The sequence below is a fragment of the Microtus pennsylvanicus genome, chromosome 7, assembly GCF_037038515.1.
Source record: "Microtus pennsylvanicus isolate mMicPen1 chromosome 7, mMicPen1.hap1, whole genome shotgun sequence".
In the NCBI taxonomy this organism is placed as follows: Eukaryota; Metazoa; Chordata; class Mammalia; order Rodentia; family Cricetidae; genus Microtus; species Microtus pennsylvanicus.
The window spans coordinates 382,767-410,497 of record NC_134585.1 but is presented as its reverse complement, the minus strand read 5'-3'; the positions used below and the strand labels follow the sequence as shown (position 1 = coordinate 410,497).

At 49.5% G+C, this 27,731-nt stretch overlaps 1 protein-coding gene across 2 annotated transcripts; it reads left to right on the top strand.

The window, feature by feature from the left end:
• Positions 1-26,909, top strand: Gabbr1 (gamma-aminobutyric acid type B receptor subunit 1). 2 transcript variants are annotated; one of them, XM_075979213.1, is made up of 23 exons: positions 1-266; positions 527-767; positions 1,414-1,617; positions 2,349-2,534; positions 3,649-3,669; positions 4,890-5,050; positions 7,858-7,992; positions 8,323-8,493; positions 9,393-9,494; positions 9,774-9,839; positions 10,271-10,462; positions 16,247-16,489; positions 17,048-17,111; positions 18,171-18,248; positions 20,711-20,861; positions 21,320-21,452; positions 22,552-22,668; positions 22,751-22,858; positions 23,410-23,503; positions 24,087-24,214; positions 25,548-25,676; positions 25,808-25,951; positions 26,582-26,909. In XM_075979213.1, the coding sequence occupies exons 2-23, from the start codon at positions 686-688 to the stop codon at positions 26,753-26,755; spliced, it is 2,883 nt and encodes a 960-aa protein (XP_075835328.1). In that variant the 5' UTR covers positions 1-266; positions 527-685; the 3' UTR covers positions 26,756-26,909. The 2 variants fall into 2 exon arrangements, with proteins under 2 accessions (XP_075835328.1, XP_075835329.1); XM_075979214.1 differs by lacking the exon at positions 1-266 and having other exon boundaries at positions 555-767; positions 3,525-3,669.
• Positions 26,910-27,731: the final 822 nt, after the last annotated feature.

The window sequence follows — 27,731 nt, the reverse complement described above, 5'->3', positions numbered from 1 at the left end:
AGCTTCCCCGGTCCCCGGCGCCGCCTCCTTCCCTCCCGGCTCCGCGCTTTCGCAGCCGCCGTCGCCCCGGGGAAGGAGAGACGGGGGTGGGGTTTGCGGGTAGTAAGAAAGGAGGGGAGAGACCCCGGCTGGCTGGAGCCCGGATTCCTAGGGAAGAAGGACAGGGGGAGGGGAAGCTGGAGGACCGGGAGGGAGAACGGGGAGCAGCGGCCGGGCCTGGGGCCTTGCGGCCCGGGGAGAGCCGGGGAGCGGGACCGGGCGCCGAGGTAAGAGCAGGGCCCCAGGAGCAGGGCTTGGAGAGGGGCGCGCAGGGAGGCCGGTGGACGCAGGGCAGGGCCAGGGTTTGGGGTCGGGTGTAAGTGGCAAGCGATGGGGCAGCGGACCTCGGAGCGTGGGTAAGCTGGGCTAGCGCTAGCCACCGGGGCCGCGGAGAGGAGGTGGAGAGAGGTGGAGTCCCGGGAGGGTGGGGGGCCGAGGGAGGCCGGAGGAGGGTGGGGACAGGCGCTCTCTCCTCCTCTCCCCCTAGCCAGTGCGGCTCCGCCCCCGCCTCCTCCGCGGGGCGCCCTCCGCGTCCCGAACCGGGCGGTCGGAGCCTGTGAGGCGCGCAGACCGAGGTCTGTCTGTCGGCTGGTCCAGGCCGCTGCCGGCGGGCTCCGCCGTGTTCTCACGGCCGCCGTTTCCTCAGATGCTGCTGCTGCTGCTGGTGCCTCTCTTCCTCCGCCCCCTGGGCGCAGGCGGGGCGCAGACCCCCAACGCCACCTCGGAAGGTGCACCCTCCTCCGGCGCCCCGGACCTCTTCCACCCTCCAGTCCCTTTTCCTGCACGTCTCCTTTCCTCATCACTCCCGCGTCAGAACCCCACCCCCACTGCCTGGCAGCCACTTCACTACTTCTGACCTCTTTTCTGTCACCCCGCATCACCACCAGCACCCATTTCCTCTGCCTCACGTTGCTACACTACACCTCTTTTCTGTGACCCCGAATTATCTTCGCAGCCCCACCTCCCTTTCCGGGCCCCACATTACTATAGCGCCCCCCTTCCGTGGTCCACTTCATTGCTCAGATGGGCTTGTATGGTCCTCTTCTCATTCAGCTCCGATATCCTTCTTTAGCCCTATTCCCCCATTTTAACCACAGAACATTATAGCCCTTACGATTTCTTCTTAGCTATTTTTCTCCATTACATTCTATCGGTGGAATCTCGCATCAGCATTAGCCCTAACCCATGACTCTGGGTTCTGCAGCTCGGGGTTCTTAACTGTCCCCACTCCTACCTTCTCCCCCACCTCAACCCCCACCGGGTTTCTGCCCCATCCTGGGCCCTACCATTGACCACACCCTGCTCTTCCTCCTTCCACTGCGGCGCTGCCTTCCCGCTCCCACGGTTCCCCTGTGCCTTCCCACTCCCTCTCAGGTTGCCAGATCATACACCCGCCTTGGGAAGGGGGCATCAGGTATCGCGGCCTGACTCGCGACCAGGTGAAGGCCATCAACTTCCTGCCGGTGGACTATGAGATTGAATATGTGTGCCGGGGGGAGCGCGAGGTGGTGGGGCCCAAGGTGCGCAAGTGCCTGGCCAACGGCTCCTGGACGGATATGGACACACCCAGCCGCTGTGGTGAGTAACCTGGGAAGCGCCCCCTCCCCCCTTCAGGTCGTTCCTTCCCCAAGTTGCAAACCAACCATAGTTATTTTGCAAGTCAGCAATTTAAATACGGTGGAAACAAATTCACAAATACGTTTAATGAATGAGTACTATGTAGGAGGAGGAGTGTTGCTGTAAGCCGTTAGTGGGAGGAAGCAAGCCAGCAGCCAGCGCATTCACTTCATCCTCTTTATTAGGGTACTGATCATTGGGTGAAATAACTTTGATTTTTCATCTGAGTTCTTTGAGGATCATTAGTGAGGTTTTTTTTTAAGTTATAAAACGATTTCATTACATTTTCTGACACTTTTGTCCCCAACTTAATGACCATATAAGCCAGTTTTGTAGTATTATAGACCAGCCATAACAAGAAAAGCAACCTGATCATGCATCCAAATTTACATACATCTACACATTTCAAAGGCAGAGAACTACCCACTTTACGGTGCTGTGAGCAATTTCTATTTTGTGTGTTTATAGCTCCATCTTGAGTTCCTACAATAGAACTGCTGTTTCTTTTTTTCTGGTAGGAATGTGGATACAGGGACTGGGGAGAAAGGGAGAGGTAGGGAGGCATAGCCATTGCACACCTGGTTTCCTGTAGAGCAGGGCACCTGTGAACCCAGACCCAAACCTGAGTTCCTTGTACTCCCAAGGGGAAATCCTCTACAACTTGCCTTTCTTATTTTCCTGTCTCTCTACAGTCCGAATCTGCTCCAAGTCTTATTTGACCCTGGAAAATGGGAAAGTTTTCCTGACGGGTGGGGACCTCCCAGCTCTGGATGGAGCCCGGGTGGATTTCCGATGTGACCCCGACTTCCATCTGGTGGGCAGCTCCCGGAGCGTCTGTAGTCAGGGCCAGTGGAGCACCCCCAAGCCCCACTGCCAGGGTGAGGGGAACAGCTGCCTGCCTGCAGCTGATGAGATTGCTGGCACTAGAATGGGAGTGGGGTGGGAATGGATAGAGGGGAAGGAAGGATGGGTGTTAGGGAGAATGCTGGGGGGACAAGCCCAACCCTCCACCATGCACCTGCCTCAGACTTGTCCCACAATCCTTTGTACTCACTTTGCTGGGCTTCCCTCCACTCCGTTTTCCTTTAGTGTGTTCTTCCTGCTTTCAAGTCCTGGGCCTTTTGTTTTCTCTTTTTCTTCATGAATGTCACCCTCCCTCACCTTCTTAAAGTTTAATGACTCAGATTTTTCTCCTGGAAAACCCACCCCCTTTCTGTAGACTTAGAACACCCTATGTATCACTCTTCTAGTATTGATCCTTCGTTATTCATTCTATAATGGAATTACTGTAAATATTCAGAATTAAATCGCACATTACATTTAGAAAAAAATAGCCGGCGAGATCTGGAATTGGAAACATATGGAAGAGGCAAAAAACGGGGACAGAATGATTAGACAATAAGGACAACTCAAGGGCAGATGGGAAGCAACCTTGGTCATTCCTTGAGGAAATCATTGCTTTTGTGATTGCCACCTCTTTGCCCTACTCTTTGTCCATTTCTGCAAACATCTCCCTTTTCTGGGCACCCAAACTCTTGTATATTGTCTTCTCTCCTGGAATGAAAATTAAGCTTCAGGATTCCTCAGTTTTGACTAAGCCTCTGTTTTGAGCTTTTAAGAATGTGTTCACACGCTAGCCAACTTTGGGAGAATTTTCTAAATTAAGGTATTTAAACAGCAATCATTTAAAACCAATTGTACTTGTAGTTTTTTTCTTAAAGAGACCATAGATATTTATAACATTCAAACTCTACAAAACAAGCTATACCCCGACCTTCTTTACTTGCTGGCACAAATTCTGTTGTCCTTTGATAAATAAAGAAAACACCAAGTCCTGACCCCCAGCCCCGCCTTGCTCTTATCCCCAGGCACCCTTCCCTCAACGCAGTCTTCGCTCCGCATGAACAGGTGTGGGAGGGGGCTGGGGATCAGGCCTGGGAAGCTGGGCGCCACTGGTAACTCTTCTCTGATCCCCGTCTTTCCTGCTGCCAGTGAATCGAACGCCACACTCAGGTGAGATCAGAAACCCTTCCCACGTGCACTGCCGCCCCATCCCTTAACTTCACCCTCTACCAGCAGGATTTCCTTCCCTAGGTTGTGGGTGTCTTATTATTTATTTTCCCCAACCCATTCTAGTTTGCAGCCTCGCCCTCCTCTCCCTACCTGTTTCTTGCCGCCAAATCGTGGTTTTCCGCGGGTCAGGCTCCCTCCCATCTCCCCGCTTGGCCACGCTCTTCGGGCTCGCGCTCCTCTCGGACTCAGCTTCCGAGCGCGAAGCCCGGTAGGGGGCAGCTGTGTTCTGGGGATCCCAGGTCTCTCCATCGTGGGGTTCCTTCAGACTTCGGGGACCTATTCCTGCCACCCACTACCTAGGTTTTACCGGCGAGATTCCATGGGCCCTGCTCACCGGTCCCACCCATGCGAGGCCTCGCATCCTCCTTAGACCGTTTCTCGCATCACCCTTCCTCAAGCCTTCCCTCAGCCACACTATCCTTCCCCTAATGCTCACTTCTCGATCCCAGTCTTCACTTTCTCAACCCGTATCTGTCTGCAAAACCTTTCTCATCACTCTTTGTCTTCCCACCCTTAGTCCTTCGTTCCATCTCCCCATAGCCCCTTTAAGAACTGTCACCAGCCCCTCCTATCCAACCCACTCTCGCTTCTCATCTTTGCTCTGTGCTTAGCCTCTCACATTCCAAATCCTGTCGGTCTCCTCCCCTCCAGTCTCCTTCGCGGAGGAGACCCCTCCTTTCCTTGCTGTCTCCCTCCTCTCCCCTCCCCTCCGGGCCTCGGTGCTGGCTCCTATCCCCGCCCCCAGCCCGTGACGTCAAGGCCCCCCCAGCTCCTCTTCTCCCTCCTCCCTTCTGTCGGTCGGTCAGTCGGCGAGGAGAGTCCGCGGTGGCGGGAGCGAGCGCCGCCTGGCCCTAGGAAGCCCACGTCTCTGCCTTCCTGGGGCTCTGGCCCCCTCCTCCCCATGAGATCTGGGATGGAGGCGCCTCCCCGACGCCCTCCCAGCAGCCTTTCCCAGAAGAAGTGTCCCCCCTGAGCTGCCCCCACCCCAAGGAGGCCGCCCCCGCCCCTCCTCGCCATGGGTTCGGGGGGCCCCTGTCTCCCGGTATGGTGGCCGCTGCCGCTTCTTCTGGTGATGGCGGCTGGGGTGGCTTCGGTGTGGGCCTCCCACTCCCCCCATCTCCCGCGGCCTCACCCGAGGGTCCCCCCGCACCCCTCCTCAGAACGGCGTGCAGTGTACATCGGGGCGCTGTTTCCCATGAGCGGGGGCTGGCCGGGGGGCCAGGCCTGCCAGCCCGCGGTGGAGATGGCGCTGGAGGACGTTAACAGCCGCAGAGACATCTTGCCGGACTACGAGCTCAAGCTTATCCACCACGACAGCAAGGTAGTCGGGGTGAGGGACAGAGTGGCTGGGGTAGTGGGAGGCCAGGGCTGTGAATCCTCTTTGGGATTGCGAAGCAGACCCCTCTCGAGTGTGACTGGCTGGAGACGCGCAGGAGGTTCAGGAGCTTAGGGATGTCTCAGTGGCTCTCAAGGCCGACTCTCTTGCAGGCAGTAGGAAATTCGCAGAAATAGTGGGGGGTCTTAGGTACTGATCCTTTGAAGTAAACTATCCCTGGCCATGTTTGGGGGCTGGAAGGAACGTCAGAGCTGGGCAGCTGGCTCAGGGGTTTACATTTACCATGGTAACAAGGTAAATCTTGGCGTAGGTTGAGGCTTAAAGGAATAGGAGGAGAAGGGGGAGGATTTTGAGGGACAAAAGGGTTCTACTTTATCAAAACAAACAGTAAGGTAGGGCTGCATGACTCCTCATCTTCCTTGTGGGGGATTTCTGTGAGAATGTGTGGCCTACGGCTCTGGGAAAGACTAATAATAGTCAAGAGGTGGGCTTAGGCACTGGGAGAGAGTGTATTGGGGTCCATAAGGAGTCCCTACAGCAGCACTGGGGGTGCAGCGTCAGTGTTCAGGGAGATCAGAAAAGAATGGAGAAGGGAGGGGGCGGGGAGGAGGGTGGGGACAGTGAAGAACCCTGGGGCTTCCTGTGGAACTTGGGGTTCTGGGTTTATTATCATGGCCTAGTGGTTTTGAAAGGAGAAACAGCACGCAGGGTTGGGAAAAGGATAGAGGGGAGAGGATCATGGTGAAGAAATTTGGTGTTAGAGTCTGGTCTATGATAAGATTTCTTTACCAGGTTTCTCCCTAAGCGGGATCTGACAGGACAGAAGGGAGGAGGTTTGGGTCCTTTCTGACTTGTGGCTCCAGAGACTTGAGATTAGGGAAAACAGTACAGGTGGGAGATTTGGCCATTTTATACTTGGGGTGTGTGGAACATAGACGTGGACCTCCAAAGGGGGCAGAAATGAGCCTGCAAGCCGAGTGCTAGGGGATGGGTTGGTAGGGGCTCGGAGAGAAAACTTAAAATTCCCTGTATTGTTGCCTTCTCCGTGGGTCTCAAGCATCAACAAACAAGAATCTCCATTCGTCTAAAACACTAGTTCAAACTCCTTAGTCTGGAAGGAATCCCAAGTAGTATATCTTCATTTTCATCCACAGAAATCCTGCCTAGAAAATGCCTGCCTGCGGCTTACCCCAGGATGCCCATGGAAAGAATGGCAGGGCGCAGGGAAGAAAATGCCATGTGAGGGTAGGGAGGCAGGAAGAGAGAGGGTCTTGATCTCTTTAGAGAGCAAAACAGATAATTGGCCGTGAGGGGGAACTAGAAAGAGACAGAGATGAAGCAGGCTTTGGGATGGGGCATGGCAGGAAGACAGGGGAGTCTGGGATAGGGGGCTTGGAGAAGGCAGTGAAGGAGGGGGTGTGGCAGAGGACAGGTCTAGGCCCTTGGTTGGTAAGAGGGGAACCCCGTAGAGGGGGACTTTGCAGTGATGAGTGTGGTGTGGAGGGGAGTATGTAATAACAGGAAGGGAGGAAATGAAGCAGAAAATGGCACACACATTAGGCCACACATGCCCTGCTTTATGTAACTGAAGGTTTCTGAATATCCTTATTGTTCATATTAAGTAATTTCTTCAGACAAACGTCAGAGGGACACTGGGAGAAGCTGGGGGCAGTCTCTGTTCTAATGTAAGTTGGGAAGGACCTCACAATGGTTAAAAAAAAATTGCAAAGATGCTCTAAGTAGGAGGCATGGAAGTGTTCCAAACCTACAGGTGAGCCCTGCCCTTGACAGGGCGAGAGAGCAGAGCAGCTCGCAATTCAGAATGAATTTTTTGGGTGCTCAGACTTGCCAGCTCCCCCTGGCTCCCTGGGCTTCATGTCTCCAACTTCCCACAGTGCCTCAAATGTCAGGCCTCAGTGGGGAGCAAGCAGACTCCAGGTGCCTTCTTTATTTCCTTTCTAACCCCTCCGCTAAGTTCACTCTCTCCAGTCCCCTGTGACCCTCTGCTCTGCTCCCCACTGGTTGCCATTTCTTCTCTACTTCTTTTGGGGGCTCCAGCAGCTTCTGAAATGTCATACTTCAGCAGGAGGGGAACAGACAGTGGGGGACCCATGGCTGGTTCTTCCTCCCCCAATTTTCCTCCTACCTTTCTTTTGCTCTCCAGCTTTCCTGGTGCGTCTCTTTCAGGCACCTCTAATGTCATTCTGCTTGTGGAGAGTTCCATTCTATTTATTTTCCTCATTTTAGAGTCTTCCTTAACCCCCCTTTTTCTAATTGACTTGTCAAATGTCAGGGCCGGCAGGAAAGGATGGGGTGCTGGAGCAAATCCCCTACTGATCTTGTTCCTATTCTCTCAAATTGAAGGTGAAAATTTCATTAAGAAAGCTGTCTGGGGCTCTGGGATGAGTGTGTTCCTGCAGACTTTCTGGGCAGATGTGCAGAGGCTGTAAACATGGGATGGAGGGCGGGCAGAGATGACCAAAGAGAATAGGGTTAGGGATGATTGAGGATGCGAGAAAAGGGGAGAGTAAATGGGCATTGATGTGGAAGTGTGGAAGGGAGAACGTGCAATAGTGGGCAGGGCTGAGGTTCCAGATGGAGGACGAGAGAAGGGAGCTCAATGAAAGAGGGAAAACTAGAAACCTGAGAGGAAGTAGAAGGTGGTGAAAATGATGGAAGTGAGTAACTGAGAAAGGCGCTAGGTTGTCTAAGACAGTAGGCATTGCAAGATGTGTGTGTGTGCGGGGGTGGGGGGACTGGGAGCCAGCTTCATTTCCTCCTCCTTCCTTCAGTGTGACCCAGGGCAAGCCACCAAGTACTTGTATGAGCTGCTCTACAATGACCCCATCAAGATCATCCTCATGCCAGGCTGCAGTTCTGTGTCCACACTTGTAGCCGAGGCTGCCCGGATGTGGAATCTTATTGTGGTATGCAAGGGGGTGGGAGGGAGGGTCGTCTCCTTTTGGGCTATGCTAAGTAGAGGGATTGTGGTTATGTTTAAGAAGACTAGGGAGAGACCCACTGCCAGGATCGGCCAGCAGAGAATCTGAGCTGGTTGACCTTCTGGTAGCATTGCCTGAAGGAGCTATGGGGTTCCATGATGAAGATTGGTATGTGTGTGTTCGTAGGACATCGCTTTTCATAGGACAGAGGTGGGGAAGTTTGCAGAGTTGGGAGGAAAATGCAAGCCTAGAAAGGGCTAAAGACACTCCTGGCATCCTCCGTTTTCACGGACACTTCCCATCCTTCTGCTCCAGCTCTCCTATGGCTCCAGCTCACCAGCCCTGTCAAACCGGCAGCGTTTTCCAACGTTCTTCCGAACACATCCGTCCGCCACACTCCACAATCCCACCCGGGTGAAACTCTTTGAAAAGTGGGGCTGGAAGAAGATTGCCACCATCCAGCAGACCACAGAGGTCTTCACCTCAGTGAGTCCAGACAGGAGATGGGACGTGAGGTCCCAGGGGCATCTGCTCTGTTGTGGGAGATCTGGATGGTTTATCAAAAGTGAACACATTCCAAGTGGGCGAAGCGCTTGTTCTTTCTGTAGCCTGGGGAACACATGAGTTGGATTTTTGGAATCCTCGCCATCGTTTTGTTTTGCTCCCCAGACAGATAGGATTCTGCTCTATGGAAGTCGGTTTAATTCCGAGTTGAGATGAGAGGGAATATGAACTAGGGAGGCAGTGGGTTCCAGTGCCTTCAGGGGTGGACAGTGCTTGGCAGCTGAGTGTGGAGCTACTGGATGGGGTGGGAAAGAAGAGAATGAAGGCACAGGCAGACAAATAAGATACACACGACAAAGGTGTGGGTTTGGTAGTTGACACGGAGAGATGCTCATAGATATTCTGAAGAGAGATGGCGAGTTTGCAGAGGTGGAGAGGAAATGCAGGGCTCCACACTTGAAAGAAGGAGCCTGATTATTCTCTTTGGGTTTTCTATGAACTGATTATGTTCAGTGACCCTTTAGTCCTCCCTTCCCACCTTTTCTCAGTGACTCAGTCCATTTTTCCTGTGATCCTTTTGTCTGCCTTCCCACTTGCCGCTTGAGTTGGCATCATTCTGTCTATTCTGGACCCTGCCCTGCTTCTGTTTCCTCTCATTCTCAGTGTCATGAGTGGGGTGGGTGAGCCAGTGTCCCTGGATACAGACCCCGAGGAAGGGCTCATCATGCATCTTGGACTGGGGGTGCTTTATTCCATTCTGTTGGATTAAGACTCAGATACTACGCCTTTGCCGTGCATTCACAGCCAGTTCTCGCTCATGAGCTCTGCTCTATCCTGTATGCTGTACCCCATCTCCCTCCTTCTTTCTTATCCCACCTAAGACGCTAGATGATCTCGAGGAACGAGTGAAGGAGGCTGGGATCGAGATCACCTTCCGCCAGAGTTTCTTCTCAGATCCAGCTGTGCCTGTTAAAAACCTGAAGGTGGGCGAGCAGGGGTGGTGGGCTCCACCTGCCCAGGGGTCATGGTGGAAGGTGGTCAGCTAGAAAGGAGACTCTGGAAGAGGCAGTTGTTCATTTGGCGAGGCAGCCGAGTCTCCGGGGAGGGTTTAGTTCCATCTCCAGTTGACATTTATCCACTGCCCATTGAACATTTTTTTTTTTCACTAAGCAGTGGGAGCTGGGAAATCAACGCTTCAAAAGCGCTGGCTTAACCCTCGGGCGCTTTCAGCATCCCTCAGGAGCTCTGTTTCTGTTTTATAGCGTCAAGATGCGCGGATCATCGTGGGACTTTTCTATGAGACTGAAGCCCGGAAAGTTTTTTGTGAGGTGGAGATGGAATCTGGAGCCGGGAGGGGCTGGATGGGCTCTCTGTGGTGTATTTCTCGTGGTCCTCCCTGTGGCATTTCTGCTCAGATTGATAGCAGAGAACCCGAGGTGATAATGAATACCAAGCCCGCCTGTAGGCTCTGATCCACCGCTTGTCTACATTCAAGCATGCACATACACTTTCCCGTTTGCCTCTTTTGTGTTTTAATGGAGGCATCTTGTTGAGCCTTCCCTGTGATTTGAAGATTTCAAAAAAAAAATATATTATTAAATTTTTAGGTTAGCATAGAAAGTAATAGGTTTCGGTGAAGATTAAAAAAGAAAGCCCTGTTCTTTGATTCTCAAGAGGCTAAACAGTATCTAGAGAGATAACACCGCCTCCCTCAGAACAAAACCAAACCTCAAATGCTCCCTTGCCCCTTCGAATGCAGGTCTATAAGGAACGGCTCTTTGGGAAGAAGTATGTCTGGTTCCTCATCGGGTGGTATGCTGACAATTGGTTCAAGACCTATGACCCGTCAATCAACTGTACAGTGGATGAGATGACTGAGGCGGTGGAGGGCCACATCACCACTGAGATCGTCATGCTGAACCCTGCCAACACCCGAAGCATTTCCAACATGGTGAGGGTCAGCACCGGGGAAGGGGAGGGGAAGGGAAGAAGAGAGGTCAGCGGTGGAGTCTGGTGGCAGAAAGGGGCCTGTGCCCATATTGGATTTGTTTGCGCCGTGTTTCGTTAGTTCTCTCTGTGCTGCGATTTCCTTGGGCAAGAGAGGAAAATAGTGGCATGTACAGTAGGCTTCTGACAAGCGGAAGGGCTGTTACCATGGAGACAAGGAGCAGTTGGTGAGAAGCCAAGTGAGGGAGAGGCGTTAATGGTAATGTAGAAGCTTGTACCTACACCAAAGGCACACCTTTTCCAGAGAGCTTCTCTTGGCACAGGTGTGTTTTTATGTATTATTATTGTTTTTATTTATTATTTGTGTGTGTGACTTATGTTAGTACCTCAGAGAGTTGCTTAATATTCATTCACTCCCCCTTTTTTTTTTTTTTGAGAGAATCTCTCTTTGTACCTCTGGGTATTCGGAACTTGCTTGCGATGGCCTCAGACTCACAGAGATCCCCCTGCCTCTGGCCTCCAGAGTACTTGGAGTAAAGGCATGTGCTAGCATGTCTGGCTTTAATATTCACTATTTATTTATCTATTTATTTATTTATTTATTTTAAGATAGGGTTTCTCTGTGTAGCCTTGTCTGTCCTGGAACTTTCTGTAGACTGGGCTGGCCAAGAACTCAGAGATCCTCCTGCCTCTGCCTCCTGAGAGCTGGGATTAAAGGCATGCACCACCACTGCCCACCGTTAATGTTCACTTTGATTGATGTAAAATTAGTTTTATAATTTTTTTAAAGATTTTGGATGTAAATGAGACTTCAGAAACCCTTTAACTCCAGATAACTTTCTAGTGATAGTACTTGAAGCTGGAAGGTATTCTCTCTTGATTTGGGAGGACCAGGGTAGCCGTGTGTGGAGCCTTGAGTGGGAGTGGGTGTGGGTATGTGTGGAAGAGACCCTTTCTGTATACAGCACCGTACCCCACAGTGCGGGGATCTCAATAGGTCAGTGGGGTAACCTGTATGTCTGCTTTTTATACCGATGTAACTCCAGCTGCGAAATATCTGATTTCAGAGAGGTGAGTTAATGAAGCTTTTAATAATGGTTAATTTTATGAGGAAAATCAGGATATGCTCTATGTAATTTCAGGATCTTAACCTCAATACTCTAAACTAGATTTGTTATTTATATCTTTTGAGCTAGAGAATTAGAACTGGGGAGGTTTAGTGACTTGTCCTGGGATCATGGCTCTGTTGTGTTGAACTCCAACCTGCTCTGCCCCATCATTTCCCATGGAAAAGCACAAAGCCTGGCCAAAGTCTTTGCACCTTTCTGTGCAAATAATGTGCAGATAATGGTAGTGTTTTAGCAAAGGAGAAAAGAGATTTGAGAATCTACGTCTGGCAGTAGATTGTGATAAAGGGCAGGCTGCCACATACATTCTGCTTATAAACTGTGCTCTAAAATGTTCCAAGGGGATGTTATGTTTAATTTATCTTAATTAAAAAGTACAGCGAAGAAACACTGGTCAACCACTTCCTTGCACAGGACAAGAAAGCTGAGTCATTTTCTGGAGCCCAGAGTGGTGGAGCAGGTTACCAAAGTCAGAAAGGTTTATTAGTGTCCTAAGTCCACAGCCTACCACCCTAGGACTCTGCCTGACAGTGAGGAGAGAGAAGGAACTGACGAGAGCGTAGAGTTGGTGGGGATCTTGGGTCTCGGGGTGGGATGTTGGGAGCAGAGGTCCTTTCTGGTTTTTCGTTTTTAGAGAAAGTATGTTTTTTCAAAGACACACAGAACCTTCTTGAATCCCCAGCTAAAAATGTCACATGGAAAAGCTTAGATTTTTCAATAGAGGAGGAAAGCAGCTTTTTCAGGTGACTAGGAAGATTACAGGTGAGTCAAGTAGCATCAAAAGAAGTGGATCAGAGCAAGGGGTGGGCTGAGGGGTGGAGTGGGACCATAGAGGCATAGAGAAACAGCACCATTGCCTTTATCCCATATGGCCTCAGGTGTGTTTGGATCAGTTCCCAGATTTCCATCAGAACCACCTGGAAAATTAGGTTAGTACCTAGATGACGGAACCTTTTGTGTAGGTCTGGGGTGGGACCTGAGGGTTTCGTTTTTGGAGTTTCTGCTGCTGCAGATCCAGTCATCCATGAGAACTGTAGGGCAGTGGTTTTCAAAAGAGGTTGCAAAATGTCTGGAGGGTGAGGAGGAGGGCACCTCTAGATGTTCTGTGATGCATGGTTCAGCCCCCAGCAACAAGACTGTCCTGCTAAGGATGTCAGCAGCATGGGGGGTTGAGAAACCCTGGTTTAGAGAAAGAATTTTAAGCACCATGTCTGGGAAATGGTGAATTTGAGGCCAGCCTTAGCTACAGGTGTAAGGCCATATATATCCAACCCCACACCCTCCACCAAGGAAGAAAGAAAGAGAGGGAGGGAAGGAGAGAGAGAACCATAATCTTTGCCGACTCAAGGGGAAAGATTGTTTTGTCATAATTTTTGGTGTTGCTCTTCTTGGCTAGCTGTGTTGTCCTGAGTGAGCTGAGAAGCAGGGATAATACCATGCTGAGCAGATTAATCCCTTCCCAATATGGTGATTCTCTGATGTAATCTTTACTTTGAACTGAGGATTGGCTAGACCTGAAAACTGAAGGACTAACTGCTCAGAAAGTGTTAGCTCTCTGCTGACTGTGGGCACTCGTACCTGCATAGGCTTTCAGCACAGAAGGAGCTCGGGGTACCGCACAATAAGCTCAGCCTTTGGTGCCAGACACCCTGGGCTGGAGTCCCAGCATTGCCACTTGCTACAATGTAACTTCAGGCAAGTTACAGGACCCTGCGCCTTTGTTTCCTTATCTCTAAAGTAGATACAGTAATAGAGCCCATTCATTGAAATGTTTGAGGATTAAATTCATTGATCTATGTGGGGGGGGGTGAGGGGGGAAGGGGGGGTGGGGGGGGGTGGGGTGGGGGGGAGTAAGGACTATACAAATGTTAGCTATCACCATCACCTCTACCGCCCCTTCCCAGCATCATCACCATCTATCTACCTTACCACCATCATCAGCCTTTTTTCCTCCTCCTGTATCTAGAGGGATGGTGTTAAGGAGACATAAGAACAAACAGGTTAAGAGGGTTTGCTGATTTGGAAATATGTAGTTTACTTTTCTGTCTTATGCACAGAAGAGTGTGGGAGTGTGAGGAAAAAGTGAGCTTAGTTTTGTATCTTGTTTTTCCTTCTTCTGTCTTTATTTTATGTTATTATTTATGTTTGTTTGAGTATGTGCATGGAGATGCCAGTGGAGGCCAGAGATATCAGTCCCCTGGAGCTGGAGTTATACGGATCCTCGGCAATAGCATCTGTGCTCTTGACCACAGAACCATTTCTCCAGCCCATCCCCCTTTCCTTTTGTTTCGAGATGAGAGTGTTACTATGTGGTAGCTCTGTTTAACTTTGAACTTAGCTGTGTACACTAGAATTACCTCTAATTTGAGATCCTGCTGTTTTTGTCTGCCTCCTAAGTTCGAGATTACAGGTGTATACCATTGTGGACTGTCTGTCTGTCTTTCTCTCTGAGGTGGGTCTTACTGTGTTGCTCAGGTTGATCTTGAACTTACAGTCTCAGACTCAGGTGTTCGTGCCCCCTCACCCCCCGCCCTGTTTCTTTAGCATCATAAGCAGCTTGGATTACAGGTGCTGCCATCACCATTGTTTCTTTGAGTTTGAGATCAGTGGTCATGTATAACTACAATGAGTTAGAGTAAATGAGACCTGTAATATTTAAGGTGTTGGGCCAGAATTACAGGCCTGAGCGTTGGGAACAAAGATGCGGGTGCAGCCAGGGAAACTCACAGGGAGAAGTGTAATATACTTCATACCCAGCATTTTATGTGTTCTTACTTAATCCTTACAGGAGCTCTTTAACACAGTATTATTCCCATTTTAAAGCTGAACAGCCAGTTTAGTGAGATTTAATAACTTGCTTGAGATTTCTTAGTAGGTAAGTGGTTTAATTAGAATTAGAACCCATTCATCTACTTATCCATCCAGTGGACTTTCTTTTTGCTTAAAAATGTTATTGTTTTAGATTCACAGCAGAATTGAAGGGTCCACAGTTCCCGTATTTTCCATGCATACCCTTTTCATTGGTTAAACCTTTCCATTGTCAGATTCCACCACCGCATGAGTATATTGGTTGCAGTTGGTCTTCATCAACTGACCATTGTCGCCCAAAGCCCATGGCTTATATTAGGGCCAGCTGTTGGTGTTTTGTATTCTATGGGTACATGTGACATGTGTCTACCTTCACGGTGTCATATGAAGTGCACAGAGTTCTAGGGTTGTTTTTAGTGTTCACTGTGAGCTGCGCACTATGCTAGTTACTAATGTTTATGAGAGGAATGGAGATTATTCCTGTCGTAGGGTAGTTGACCCTAGACCTTTGTGTTTCAAGGCCCAGACTGTTTCTAAAAAGCCAACAGGAAAAAAAATGTTTTGGGGGCATGGGAACAAGGCTTAAAATTTCCCCCAAGACAGGATAGCCCTGCATAGCCCTGGCTTTCCTGGAACTCGCTCTGTAGTCGAGGCTGACCTTGAACTCAGAGATCCACTTGCCTTTACCTCCTGAGTTCTGGGATTAAAGACATGTGCCACTACCACCCGTCAATGTTTTTTAAAAATTACATTTTCTCCATTTATTTTGTGTATGTGTGCTGCACCAAAGTGCACATATGAAGGTCAGAGGAAAACTTTGGATGTTGGTTATCTCCCTCCACTGTGTGTGTCCCAGGACTCCAGCTCAGGCTTGGCAGCAGGTGCTTTTATGTGTTGAGTCATCTCATTGTCCAGGAGCAAAAATTCTTCATTTATGTATCGTTCTTTCGTTAAAGCATACCTGTGAATGTTCTAACCCAAACAATTATCTGTAGTGATTCGAAGTCATACACATGTTTTGCCAAGAAGAAATTAAACATTTTCCTATGTATTTCTGGGTGGTAAGGAAGGGAGGGTGTGATTGTTCTCTGTTATGTGGAAGGCAGTTCAGGAATTTGTTCACCCATAAGTATGAAGTCAAGTATGGTTATTGTAATATATACAGCCAGGTTTCTTCATCCATGAGAGTTAAAGGATTGCCATTTTTTTTAGATTTCTTGGAAAAAGGTTGAGTACCAAGAGTCATGTGAGTTGTACTGAATCTGGACCTCTGCGATGTGAAGGGTATTTCCGATGACTGTCACCAGTCTTAAGGAGGCAGCAAACAGAAGTCATACCAGGATAGCAAGAAGTTAGCACCCTAAAGAACAATTTTCCTGGTTGGCAGGCAGAGTGCGAAAGGCTGCGGCGTCGCCTTTTCTGGATCTTTCAAAATTGGAGGAGCTGTTAGCTCCTGGGTCAGCTCTGCTGTGGAAGTCTGAAGGTTGGGAGAATGCCAGCTCTGCCGCTCTTTGTTGCGATATCCATCTTTTCCTTGGCTCTGTCTCTGCTTCTCTCCCTTGCCATTCATTTTCCAGAGTGTTTATTCATCAGATTTCTCTGTTTGTAGTTCTGAGCTAGCAGCTGTACACTCTTAAGACCATTGGACCCAGCTAATTCCGCTTTAGTCTTGTCGCTTCCAACCCAAGACAGACACATGGGTATAGCTAACGATTTTATCTGTACATATGGTCTACCCGACAACACCAACACAAACCATCCGCTCGAGTCACAGTGTCTGAGCCAGAACTGAGGCCTCTCCCCCTGTGCCCACGCATATTCCGATGCTTTCCTCTTGTTCTTCCTTCATCCAGACCTCCCAGGAATTTGTGGAGAAACTAACCAAAAGGCTGAAAAGACACCCTGAGGAGACTGGAGGCTTCCAGGAGGCACCACTGGCCTATGATGCTATCTGGGCCTTGGCTTTGGCCTTGAACAAGACCTCCGGAGGAGGTGGCCGGTCGGGCGTGCGTCTGGAGGACTTTAACTACAACAACCAGACCATCACAGACCAAATCTACCGGGCCATGAACTCCTCATCCTTTGAGGGTGTTTCTGTGAGTTACAGCAGCTTTTGTCATGGAAAGGGACACCTTGGAGGGCCCCTAGATGCACACATTCTCTTGCTTTTTCCGTTGCTTTTCTGTAAAGTCAGTCATAGACCATGGGAAGAGGGATCCCCAAACCAGAGAACCATACAAAAGATGACAATGAAAAGAATCACTGTATTCTAGTGCTTTTCAACCTGGTCCAGGTGTTTACGAGTCAGATGAGAAGGGTAGGGTTTTTAAAAGAAATAACAATTTGAAAATTAATCTCCTCGTTCCTTTTAAAGTGAGGAAATTAGTGCCCAATAAGGTTTGGTGATTGCTCTTGTCCCTCTGTCTGGGGACTGTCTCACTCGGATCTCAAGGGTGAAGCTTCTTCTCAAAAGAAAACTGTTTCCAGAATCTAGGGTATGTGCATCTGGGGTGTGTCCTATATGCAGCAGATGCCATAAATAGCCTTCATTCAGAAGCTCAATTACATCAAAAACAGAAGGTTTCAGAGTCCCTAATGTTCTCTTTTCCTCCTGCTTTCATCCCCTCTGCCTTCCTCCACATGTTTCTCCTCAGGGCCATGTGGTCTTTGATGCCAGTGGCTCCCGGATGGCATGGACACTTATCGAGCAGCTGCAGGGTGAGCTCGGGCCTGAGAGGCTGGGGAAGGGGCAGGCAGAGACTGGGCTGAGTGCTCACATGGGAGGAGATCAATTGTGCATCTCAACAAGACTGCCTGCACTGTGTTCATCAGGCTTTAAACAGTAAGGGCGATGCAGATAAAAAAGAGCTGTCCTTTCTTCCCAGTGGCTTCAGTCCCAGAAGTTGCCTGCCTCAGGCTAGATTGAGGAGTTAAGGGCTCTTAGTGTGTTCTGAAAGATTAAGGAAAGTTGAACCTAGGAAGCTGGTTCTTTTTAAAGGGAATTCTCTCGGTTCCTTGCGATGAGAGAACAATGTTCCAGTCATACATATAGCTGGCCTTTCCTAGATGGCATTTCCGTATAACTTAGCACTGAGGAGTCTACAGAACTTTTGTGCGTTAATCTTCCAGTTCCACCTGACTCAGCTCCTTGTGGTGTGGCCAAGAGACCCATTTCTTAGCCTTCTGTAAGAAGTTTCTTTCTCTCCGCACCTCTCCAACCAAATCCTCTCAGTATGTGGGGCAAGTGAGACTGGACGTCAGCCAGGGTGAAGTAGGTGTGAGGTGGTGTTTGGAAGGAAAGTTGTATTAACTGTGCTCATTCTGGAAGATTTTTCTTAGGAGTGACTGCATTTCCCTTAGTGGCACTTTAAGAGACAGATGTATCTTACATATCCAAGGCATTAGAACCCAAGCCAAAGGGAGAGAGGTTTCTAAAATTAAAGCCACTGGGAAAAAAAGATTCTGTCCATCATAAGAGGAAGGCTAGGCAGAAGTTGCTTAAAGCTTTGGAAGCCAGAATCAAAGTGAGAGACGTTGCTGGAGAGGTGTGAGGCTGTAGAATAGGTGGTAGCCGGGCAAGGAGCCTTCCTCGGGGGAAGAGCCTTAAATGCCTTAAGGGCTCTATTGTGTATTCAGATTGCCTCAGGAAGTCGGGAAGCACCTCACTTGCTGTGAAGTTAAGTTACCTGTCCAAGAGACCTTGGGTCCTTGGGTTGCTTAGGTCAGTGGCCTAGGGTGTCTTCTCCCTGCCCTTGACAACTCCAGTCCTTTGCTCAGGTGGCAGCTACAAGAAGATCGGCTACTACGACAGCACCAAGGATGACCTTTCCTGGTCCAAAACAGATAAGTGGATTGGTAAGTTCTCTTTTGGTCCTTCTGAACGATCACTGTCAGACTTTTGAATGGGCCGGGGATGGGGGCACGGGATGGGGAGTGGTGGGAGGGGGTGCTGTTGGGTTGGAACGGCAGAGGGGTCACAGCAGGGATTGGGAGTGAACGTGGCCTCCAAGAAGGAAGGGGAGGCCCGGGGTCACCCTGTTTCTAAGCTCTGCTGCAGTGAATGAGAGGCAGTGAGAAACGGAAGCTCTCCTCCAGCCTTGGTACATTAGGAACAGGGACTCCAGGTCCTTGTCAGGAAAGTAGCTGCTTAACTGTAGTAGAGGGAACAAAATTTCATTTCTTATGGGCTGTTTTGTGCTTTGCTTTTTTTACTTGTTTTGTTTGTTTTCCCCTTGTGTTTTTATATATTCATTTTGTGTGCATGTGGAGTCAGAGGAGCCTCTCCTACCACCGTGTGGGTCCCGGGAATTGAGCTCCATCATCAGGACCTTTATGCCTTGAGCCATCTCACCAGTTTTTGTTTCTGGTTTTTTATTTTTTGTTTTTGTTGTTGTTGTTTTCCTTTGTTTTGTTTTTTTTTTTTTTGTTGTTGGTTTTTTTTTTTGTTTTTTTTTTTTGAGTCAGAGCTTATCCTGTACCTCAGGCTGGGCTTGAGTTCATTATGTAAGCCGAGGCTCATCTTGACCTCAGGATGATATTCCTGCCTCAGGATCTCAAGAGTGTTGGGATTTCAGGTGTATACTACCATGCCTGGTTTATGCTGCAATGTTGCAGGTTTCTTTTCTTCTTTTCTTTTTGGCGGTGGCGGTGGGGGTGGTGGGGTCACAATACATAGCCCTAGGTGTCCTGGAACTCGTCTGTAGACCAGGCTGGCCCTCCAACTCACAGAGATCCACCTACTTCTTTCTCCTGAGTGTTGGGATTAAAGGTGTGTGCCCCCACACCTAGCCTGCCACGCACTTTTTAATCCAGGTATGCTAAATGGCAGGAAATGGGAAAGACACTAGAGGTTAGCAAAAAGGAAGTTCCTACTGATGAGGAAGGATGATAAGGCCATTGAAGGCAGCTGCCACCTGCCTTGCCCAGTGAAGTGTGTGTGTGCGCACGTGCACGCGCGTGTGTGGTGTACACGTCCACATTCATGCTGTGTGGCCAGTATGCCATGGTGTTCTTGTGGCGGTCAGAGGACAACTTTGTGGAGTTGGTTTTCTCCTTCCACCTTTACCCGGCTCTGGGGATTGAATTTAATGTTGCCAGGCTTAACAATTGCTTTTACCCATTGAGTCATTTTTCTAGTCCAGCTTCATTAAGTTTAATTAATTTTTATGTTATAGGTGTTTTGCCTACATTTATGTGTGCATGTGTACCATTTGTGTGCCTGAGCCAGAAATGAGCATCAGAATCCCTGGAACTGGAATTACAAATGGTTGCGACCAATGACGTGGGTGCTGGGAACTGAACCTGGGTCCTCTGGAAGAGCAGAGAGTACTCTTAACTGCTGAGCCATCTCTTCAGCTCCCTACTTTATTTTATTACTGATTTTGAGACAGGTTTTCACTTTGTAGATTAATCTGACCTCAAAGTTGTGTCGATCCTCCTGCCTCAGCACCCAAGCATTGCTTCAACTACTGAGTGAGCTTGTATGTCTAAGCTTTGCTTCATTTTTGTTATTTATTTATTTTTGTAGCTTGAATTTAGGGCAGTATTTTGTACAGTTATAAATGCTGCCTGGCCTAAATTGGCTTTCTAATTTTTTTTTTAGACGAAGCAAATTGAAATTAAGTAGGTGTTTTGCTTATCATCACCCCCCCCCCACCTCTGACAAATTTGAGCTTTCTCTTAATAGTAACTGGAAACACTTTTTGGGAGTACTACCCTGCTAGGGTTGTTCTTGTATTTTTTGCTGGAGGTTAGAAGAACACACTGGATACTTGGAGACTCTCCTGGCTTTCTGCGTCTGTGATTGTCTTTTGCCCCTTTAATGGGGCTATGTAGAATTATTTCAGCTGTTCTCCTCTTTAGCTGTCTTTTTCCTGTAAGATGGAGAAGCAAAAAGAACAAACAATCAAAGATAGGCGTGGTCGTATACACCTTTAATCCCAGCATAGGCAGAGGCAGAGGCAGAGGCAGGCACATAGATAGTTCCAGGCCAGCCTGGTCTAGAAAGGGAGTCTCAGGAGGACAGCCAGGGTACACAGAGAAACCTTGTCTTTAAAACCAGAAACAAAGAACATGTAATCAATCAAAGAGACCCTCAGCACAGACCCTATCTTTTCCTTTTCTGGTTGTTTCTCAAGGTCCCCAGTGCCTCCAGCCTTCTTCCTGCCTTAGCCCTAAGTGCATTTGAGGGCCTCGTGTCTTCAGCTGACACCGAGTGTCCCCCAGCAGCTTGCCTTTCACCCCTTTCTCCTGTCCTGCCTTCATGCCACTCTCCTTCCTTCTTCTTCTTCTTCCCCCTCCTCCCCTGTGCCATGCAGGAGGGTCTCCCCCAGCTGACCAGACCTTGGTCATCGAGACATTCCGCTTCCTGTCACAGAAACTCTTTATCTCCGTCTCAGTTCTCTCCAGCCTGGGCATTGTTCTTGCTGTTGTCTGTCTGTCCTTTAACATCTACAACTCCCACGTTCGGTAAGTCTCTCTTCTGACTTGATCCTTGGCCTGGCTGGCTCTCCAAGGTACTGATGATACTTGCTGAAGAGTAAGAAAAGTGGGACCCTCAAGGCCATGTGTCACAAAGAGTGGTGTGATGACTCTCCAAAAATGTGAGGGGGTGCTAGGCATGACCCCCTACCCTTGCTTCAGAGTAATCAGCTAGAAAAAATACATTGGAGGCCTAGAGCACAATCTTGGGCTCTAACTAGAGTATGCCCGTACGACCTTATGCTGCAGAAGCCCTGTGCCCCCCTAGGTTCAGCTCTGTGGCCCAGCAACCTATCCTAAGTATCTTTCTGTCTGTTCCAGTCTGTCTCCTTTATCCACCCTGGGGATAGGGTTGTACTGTTGATGGCATTTTTGGAGAGCCAAGCCTCCCTAGAGGAGATGGGGTAATTCTGCTCTTTCTCCCACCCTCTCCGCCTCTGCCCTAGTTATATCCAGAACTCCCAGCCCAACCTGAACAATCTGACTGCCGTGGGCTGCTCCCTGGCACTAGCTGCTGTCTTCCCCCTTGGGCTGGACGGGTACCACATAAAGAAAGGCCAGTTCCCATTTGTCTGCCAGGTGAGTAGACAGGGGGCCAGTGTAGACCTTGCAGAATATGGCTTTCCTGTCTCTTCTCTTTCCCTGACCAGTGTCCCTCCCCCTTCCTGCCTTTCCTCCTAGCGTCACCCTTTTGGTTTCTCTCTGGCTCCATCCCTTCTTTCTGGGTGCCAGACCTTTTCCATTCTGCGGTTCCCTGGCTGGTTGCAAGGTTGCTAGGCATGCCTCGCAGAGGAGAGGGGTGAAGCGCTGAAGACAAAGGGAGGGGTCCGCACACAGAACTTATGAACAATAGTGGCTTGTTTGTGGTATGTGGGCCAAGAAACAAAACTGGGCTTTCCCGTGGGAGCCTTGGTTGGAGTTTGAAAGGATGAAAGCAGAATCAAAACAGATAGAGTCGGGGCAAGGGACGTATCATTGCAGAGGGAGGAGGGTCTCTGGGGACACTTGGCTCATGGAGTTTCTGGGACTGTGGGGCTAGGCTGGCTTCAATGATGTTTGATTGGTTCTCTACTGTTGTGAAGCATCCACTCTTTTCCTGGTTCCTTCCACTGGCATTCTTTCCTCCACTGTGTTTCTGTCCTGATCACACACTGTGCACACACACACACATGCACTCATGTCCTCAGGACGTGTCTGTTCCTAGTGGGACCAGCATGCAGCAGGAGAGGGACAACTAGGAGATACATCTAAGGAGGGATCTGTAGAAAGCGCTGTGGGCAAAGAGAAGGGAAGCAGCTCACCCTCCATGTCTGAGTGGCCCCCAGGAGCTTGTGCCTTGAAGGACGGTACATGAGATCAGAGAGTAGACGAGGGAGACTGAGTGGTTCAGCATAGCTGGGTGGGGCACAGGGATGGTGAGGTCCTGGCTAGTGGTTGTGCTGTGCTGTGCCACATTCAGAGGTGTGCTGGTGGTAACTGTAGGCACTAGACCAGTAGTCTTTAACAAGAATACCTTGGTGCTGCAGCAGTAGAGAAGGATGGAGTCCCAGCCTCCCCTTTCTGTTTCTTCATACTCTGCCTGTCTTCTGTCATCTGGTCACTGTTCACATTGCTTCCTGCAGTTCCTCCACCATGGGCCCAGTCCCACCTATTGCCAGTGTCTTTTCTCCCTTTCTAGGCCCGCCTTTGGCTCTTGGGCTTGGGCTTCAGTCTGGGCTATGGCTCTATGTTCACCAAGATCTGGTGGGTCCACACCGTCTTCACAAAGAAGGAGGAAAAGAAGGAATGGAGGAAGGTGAGTGACTTCCCAGACCCAGCCTTTGATCCCAAGTACAGAGACGACCTCTCTGACCTGCCTTCTCTGGATATCTACTCAGACCCTAGAGCCCTGGAAACTGTATGCCACTGTAGGCCTGCTGGTGGGCATGGATATCTTGACTCTTGCCATCTGGCAGATTGTGGACCCCTTGCACCGAACCATCGAGGTATCTATCACTTGAGAGGAGTTTTTGGGATCAGGAAGCTGAACAGGGCCTATCAACTTGGCATCTTCAGGGCTGTTTGGTCTTGAAGTATATAATTACTTAGTGAAGGCCAGGTGTGGTAGTACATACCTTCAATCCTAAAGCGCTGGAGGCAGAGGCAGGCAGAGCTCTGAGTTTGAGCATAGCCTGGTCTATATTGTGAGTTCCAGGCCATCCAGGGCTACATAGTGAGACCCTGACTTTAAAAAGAAAAGGAGGCTACTCAGGGAGGGAGCTTCTAGGTCTTCTTTATATCCAGGGTTCTTCTATCTTTCCCAGATGGAGCCCTATCAAAACACTCTAGAGAAGTGATGTGTCAGGGATCTGGGAGGATGTGTAGGGTTTCCAAATATTGGGGAAAAAGCCTTTCTGGTGTGTTCAGGGAAATGTCTCCAGGCTTGGCGTAGGGTTCGGTGCAGTACTGAGTCTCATGGGAAAACAGGCAGGGCTGGGGGTTCAGGAGCTGGGAAAGAGTATGGTCACTCATCCTTTTGCTCCTTTTTCTCCATCAGACTTTTGCCAAAGAGGAGCCAAAGGAAGACATCGATGTATCCATCCTGCCCCAGCTGGAACACTGCAGCTCCAGGAAGATGAATACATGGCTTGGTGTGTGGGTTGTGGGTGGGAGGAGGGGAAGGAGGACACATAGCAGGAGGAATGGGTAAGAGCAGGAGACCAGGGGAGAAGGGCCATTGGAGACAGTTTCAATGCCCTTATCACAGCACTAGAGTAGGGGAGCTTTGGTCTTTTGCTGTGAGTAGTGATGCCCAGCAAAGGGCCAGCGCAGGTGGGTGACCCACCCATCTGTTCCTCGCCAGCTCCTGAGAGTAGGACCGAGGCTGTGAGGTCATAGGCTTAGCCTCTTCAGCCTGTCTAACATTCCTCTGCTCTACAAATGCACACCGTGAACTAAAACCCTTAGGCAGGATTGCATGCTCCTGCCTGACGGGCTAAGAGTTGAGACACTGTGTAGCATCCGTTGGATCATTTCTAGCTGCTTCCACAGGAAGCTGAAGTGAGGTGGGGGCCACGCTGAGAATTTGCTACGTCAGAGGGGCTGGAATGGAGAGGAAAGCTTTCTTTGCATAGAGGAGCTACACAAAGCAGAAGTAAATGAAGGACAGGAAGAGGAGGGTTGAGTTGGGAGTGTGAGGGTCCTGTTGCCCAGGACACTTTCCTGTTGTCCTAGGCATTTTCTATGGTTACAAGGGGCTGCTGCTGCTGCTGGGAATCTTTCTTGCTTATGAGACCAAAAGTGTTTCCACTGAAAAGATCAACGACCACAGGGCTGTGGGCATGGCTATCTACAATGTTGCGGTAAGCTCCCTTGACACCTGGTGTTAGTCCTGTCATAAAACACTGGTTAATGTCTGATTTATAAAGTCATTGTTGTGTTGCTTTCCTGAGGAGACGTGAAAAAAATGTCAGTTCACTCTAGATAGACAAAGGAAGTGACTGTTGTCATTTCTGTTGCTGTGATAAAATACCCTGACAAAAAGCAACTTTGAGGAGAAAGGGTTTATCTTAGGTCAAAGTTCCAAGTTACAGTTCCATAAAACGAGGGATGTCAACACGGGAGCTAAGAGCAAGTCATCCAGAGCCAAGAGCAAAAAGAAATAGATGCATGCAAGCTTACACTCAGGGTTTGGTGCCCTCTACAGTGACTGAGTCCTTCCACGTCACTTAGCAATGGAAATCAAGATAATCCCCCCAATATGCTCACAGACCAAGCTGACATGATCTAGACAATCCCTCATTTATAATCACCTGAGCGACTCTAGAGTTTAGAATCTAGACGCTGTCAAATCGATAAAGCTGACCATCACACTTGGCAAATCTGTGCATTTTTGGGTTAGCATAGGAGCATGAAGGAGTTAATAGCATTTATGCCATCTAAAAAGCACACGATAGCATGGGTGATGACCTCATACCTAGAGTTAGCTGCCCGACTTGCAGGCAGTTCCACAAGACAGCATTCTTTCACCAGGAATTAGTTACTGCTGTTATACCTTTGGGATAGGCCTTCTTAGTCTTCTAGTTGAGTTTCACAGGTCTCCCTCTCTTTGGGAAAGGGATGCTTCAATTCAGAGGATATAACTACACAGCAGGTTAGAAAGAACACTACTTTGGGGCTGGAGTGATAGGTTCTGATGCTTCTAAGACAACTTAGATTGGTACTGGATTTGGTCCTTAGAACACACATCAGGAAAAGCTGGTGTAATGACATGTCTTGTAATCCCAGTGCTGAGGAGATGCAGACACATAGGTCCTCAGTTCTCAGTGACCAGGCAGCCTCTGGCCAGCGAAGGACTCTGAAAAACCGGAATGGAGGAGGAATGGCAGCTAAGGTTTTCCTCTAGCCTCCATATGTACATGCATTCACATGCATGTGTCCATACATGTTCTCCTGTGCTACACATATGTAATATAGACAAGAAAAAAGCTGAACAGAAATCACACTTCGTTATATCATTTCGCACCTACCTAGTGCACTGAGGACTGAATGCAGAGCTCCTAAGGGAAGCATTGGTCTAGAGCTGAGAACTGGTTTAGAAGATTATTCCTGGGTCTTAGCTATTTAAAGTTGAGGGTCGTCCTGAACTCGTGCAGCATTCCCCAGGAGTTCACCCTCACCCTGCTGTCTCTCCAGGTCCTGTGTCTCATCACTGCTCCTGTCACCATGATTCTCTCCAGCCAGCAGGATGCAGCCTTTGCCTTCGCCTCTCTGGCCATTGTGTTCTCTTCCTACATTACTCTGGTTGTGCTCTTTGTGCCCAAGGTGAGACCAGGCTCTCCCCCTGCCCTGCCTAGACAGAACCAGGACTTCCATTCTGTCCTGATTGGGTTTCCATTGCTCTTCACTCCCAACACTTGACCAGGTGCTCGCTCACACAGCTCCTTTGCCCCCAGATGCGTAGGTTGATCACCCGAGGGGAATGGCAGTCCGAAGCCCAGGACACCATGAAGACAGGGTCATCCACCAACAACAATGAGGAAGAGAAGTCCCGACTGTTGGAGAAAGAGAACCGTGAATTGGAAAAGATCATTGCTGAGGTATGTGGTGACTACCGGGGTCCGTGTCTAAGGCTGGGCTGTCTGAAGTGGAGCCTGAGATACAGGTTTAAGTGTTGGTGGTTTACAGACCTCATAAAACCTGTAAGGGAGCAGGCGCGGGAAAGGGGAAGGGTTGAAACTCAGTCTCAAGAAAATTTAGTGTTAGCCTGAGGAAGGGGAGGAGGCTGTGAAGTGGGAACTATAGATTCAGCCCTCCTGTGGCAAAAGAGCAGCCATTGGCAGTAGTTAGGAGGAGGCCATTGTGAGCCATTACTAGCCCACACTCACAGGTGCTGGGTAAGGCATATGGCCACAGCATATCGGTTCTAGGCAGCTGCCCACAGTGCCCACTGGGTCCAGGCTGTAGTTAGGGACCAGTGTGGTACTGGGGGTGGAGGGTGGCATTCCAAATTGGTTGATGCAATCTTTATATATTCTCCTTTTGTTTTTTAATTCACTTATTTCCTTGATCTATTCTCTTGGTGCCTTTACGGTCTGTGGCTTTCTTTGTTCTTGATTCGAATTTTAGTTTCTTCTCTCATGTACATCCCATTTCAATGCCTCTCCTCCCTTCCCCTCCTTCCACTCCACGCCCTTCTCCCACACTCCCAATTGTGCTTCTTCCTCCAGAAAGAGGAGCGTGTCTCCGAACTGCGCCATCAGCTCCAGTCTCGGCAACAGCTCCGCTCACGGCGTCACCCCCCAACACCCCCAGACCCCTCTGGGGGCCTCCCCAGGGGACCCTCGGAGCCCCCTGACCGACTTAGCTGTGATGGGAGTCGAGTGCATTTGCTTTACAAGTGAGGGGGTATCAAGAAGGATAAGGCCAGTAGGGGAGGGAAGGGTGTGGGAAGAGGGTGGGAGACTGGGAGGAGGGCAAGGACTCCTATCTCCAACTGGGAGAACATGCTCCAATCCCCCTCTTATAAATATATGTCACTCTGTGCGTTTGGAGTTATTTGGGTCTCCAATACTCTGGGAACCAGACTATTTTCTCTCTTATTCATTCATATAATTTTGTATCGCTACTTCACAGTTTGGTTTGAACCCTGCTTGAAGCTGTTCACTCGTAACCCCAAAGGGGCAGCTCACCATATTTTTCTCCCACGTCCTGTCTCATGTAGTCATCACGGAAACTCCTGCAATCTCAGCCGCAGGGGTCTCCCCACAAGTGTTCTTCCCACACCAGCAGGACCCTCTCCATTTCTCAGCATCAGAATCCCCTTCCATTGTCCTTGTCTTTCTACACATTCCCATGTTTTCCTCTCCTTAAATGTTGCTTTTTCCAGGAGAATCATTCTTACCCAGGTCTACATGCTCTGGGTTCCCAGCACACATACCCCATCCTCCAAGTGTGGTGTTTCCTGAGTGCTTTCTCATGCACCATTACTTGTGCTCTCTGAATACCCTGCACCCGTGAGTGACAGTGGTTGTGGATATGCGCTGTGGTGTGCTCGGGTACGTGTGTGTGGTGTGTTGGGCACACTACGCTGTCTTCCTTGTGTGTGCGTGTCACATCTTTCTGTGCTGTGGTGTGTTCAGGTAAGTGTGTGTGATACATTGAGCACACTAAGCTGTCTTCCTTGTGCATGCCACATCTTTCTGCGTTTTACCTGTGCCACCAAGTGCATTGCATATTGGCTTATTTGCATCTTAACATCATGTGTATGTGTGTTTCCCTGGCTGTCTTAACGGAAGTCCTCTGTCTTACTCCACTTTCTGAGTTGTCTGCCTCCCTGATGTCATGTCTTTTCCCACCAGAGTCATGTGCACCCAACAT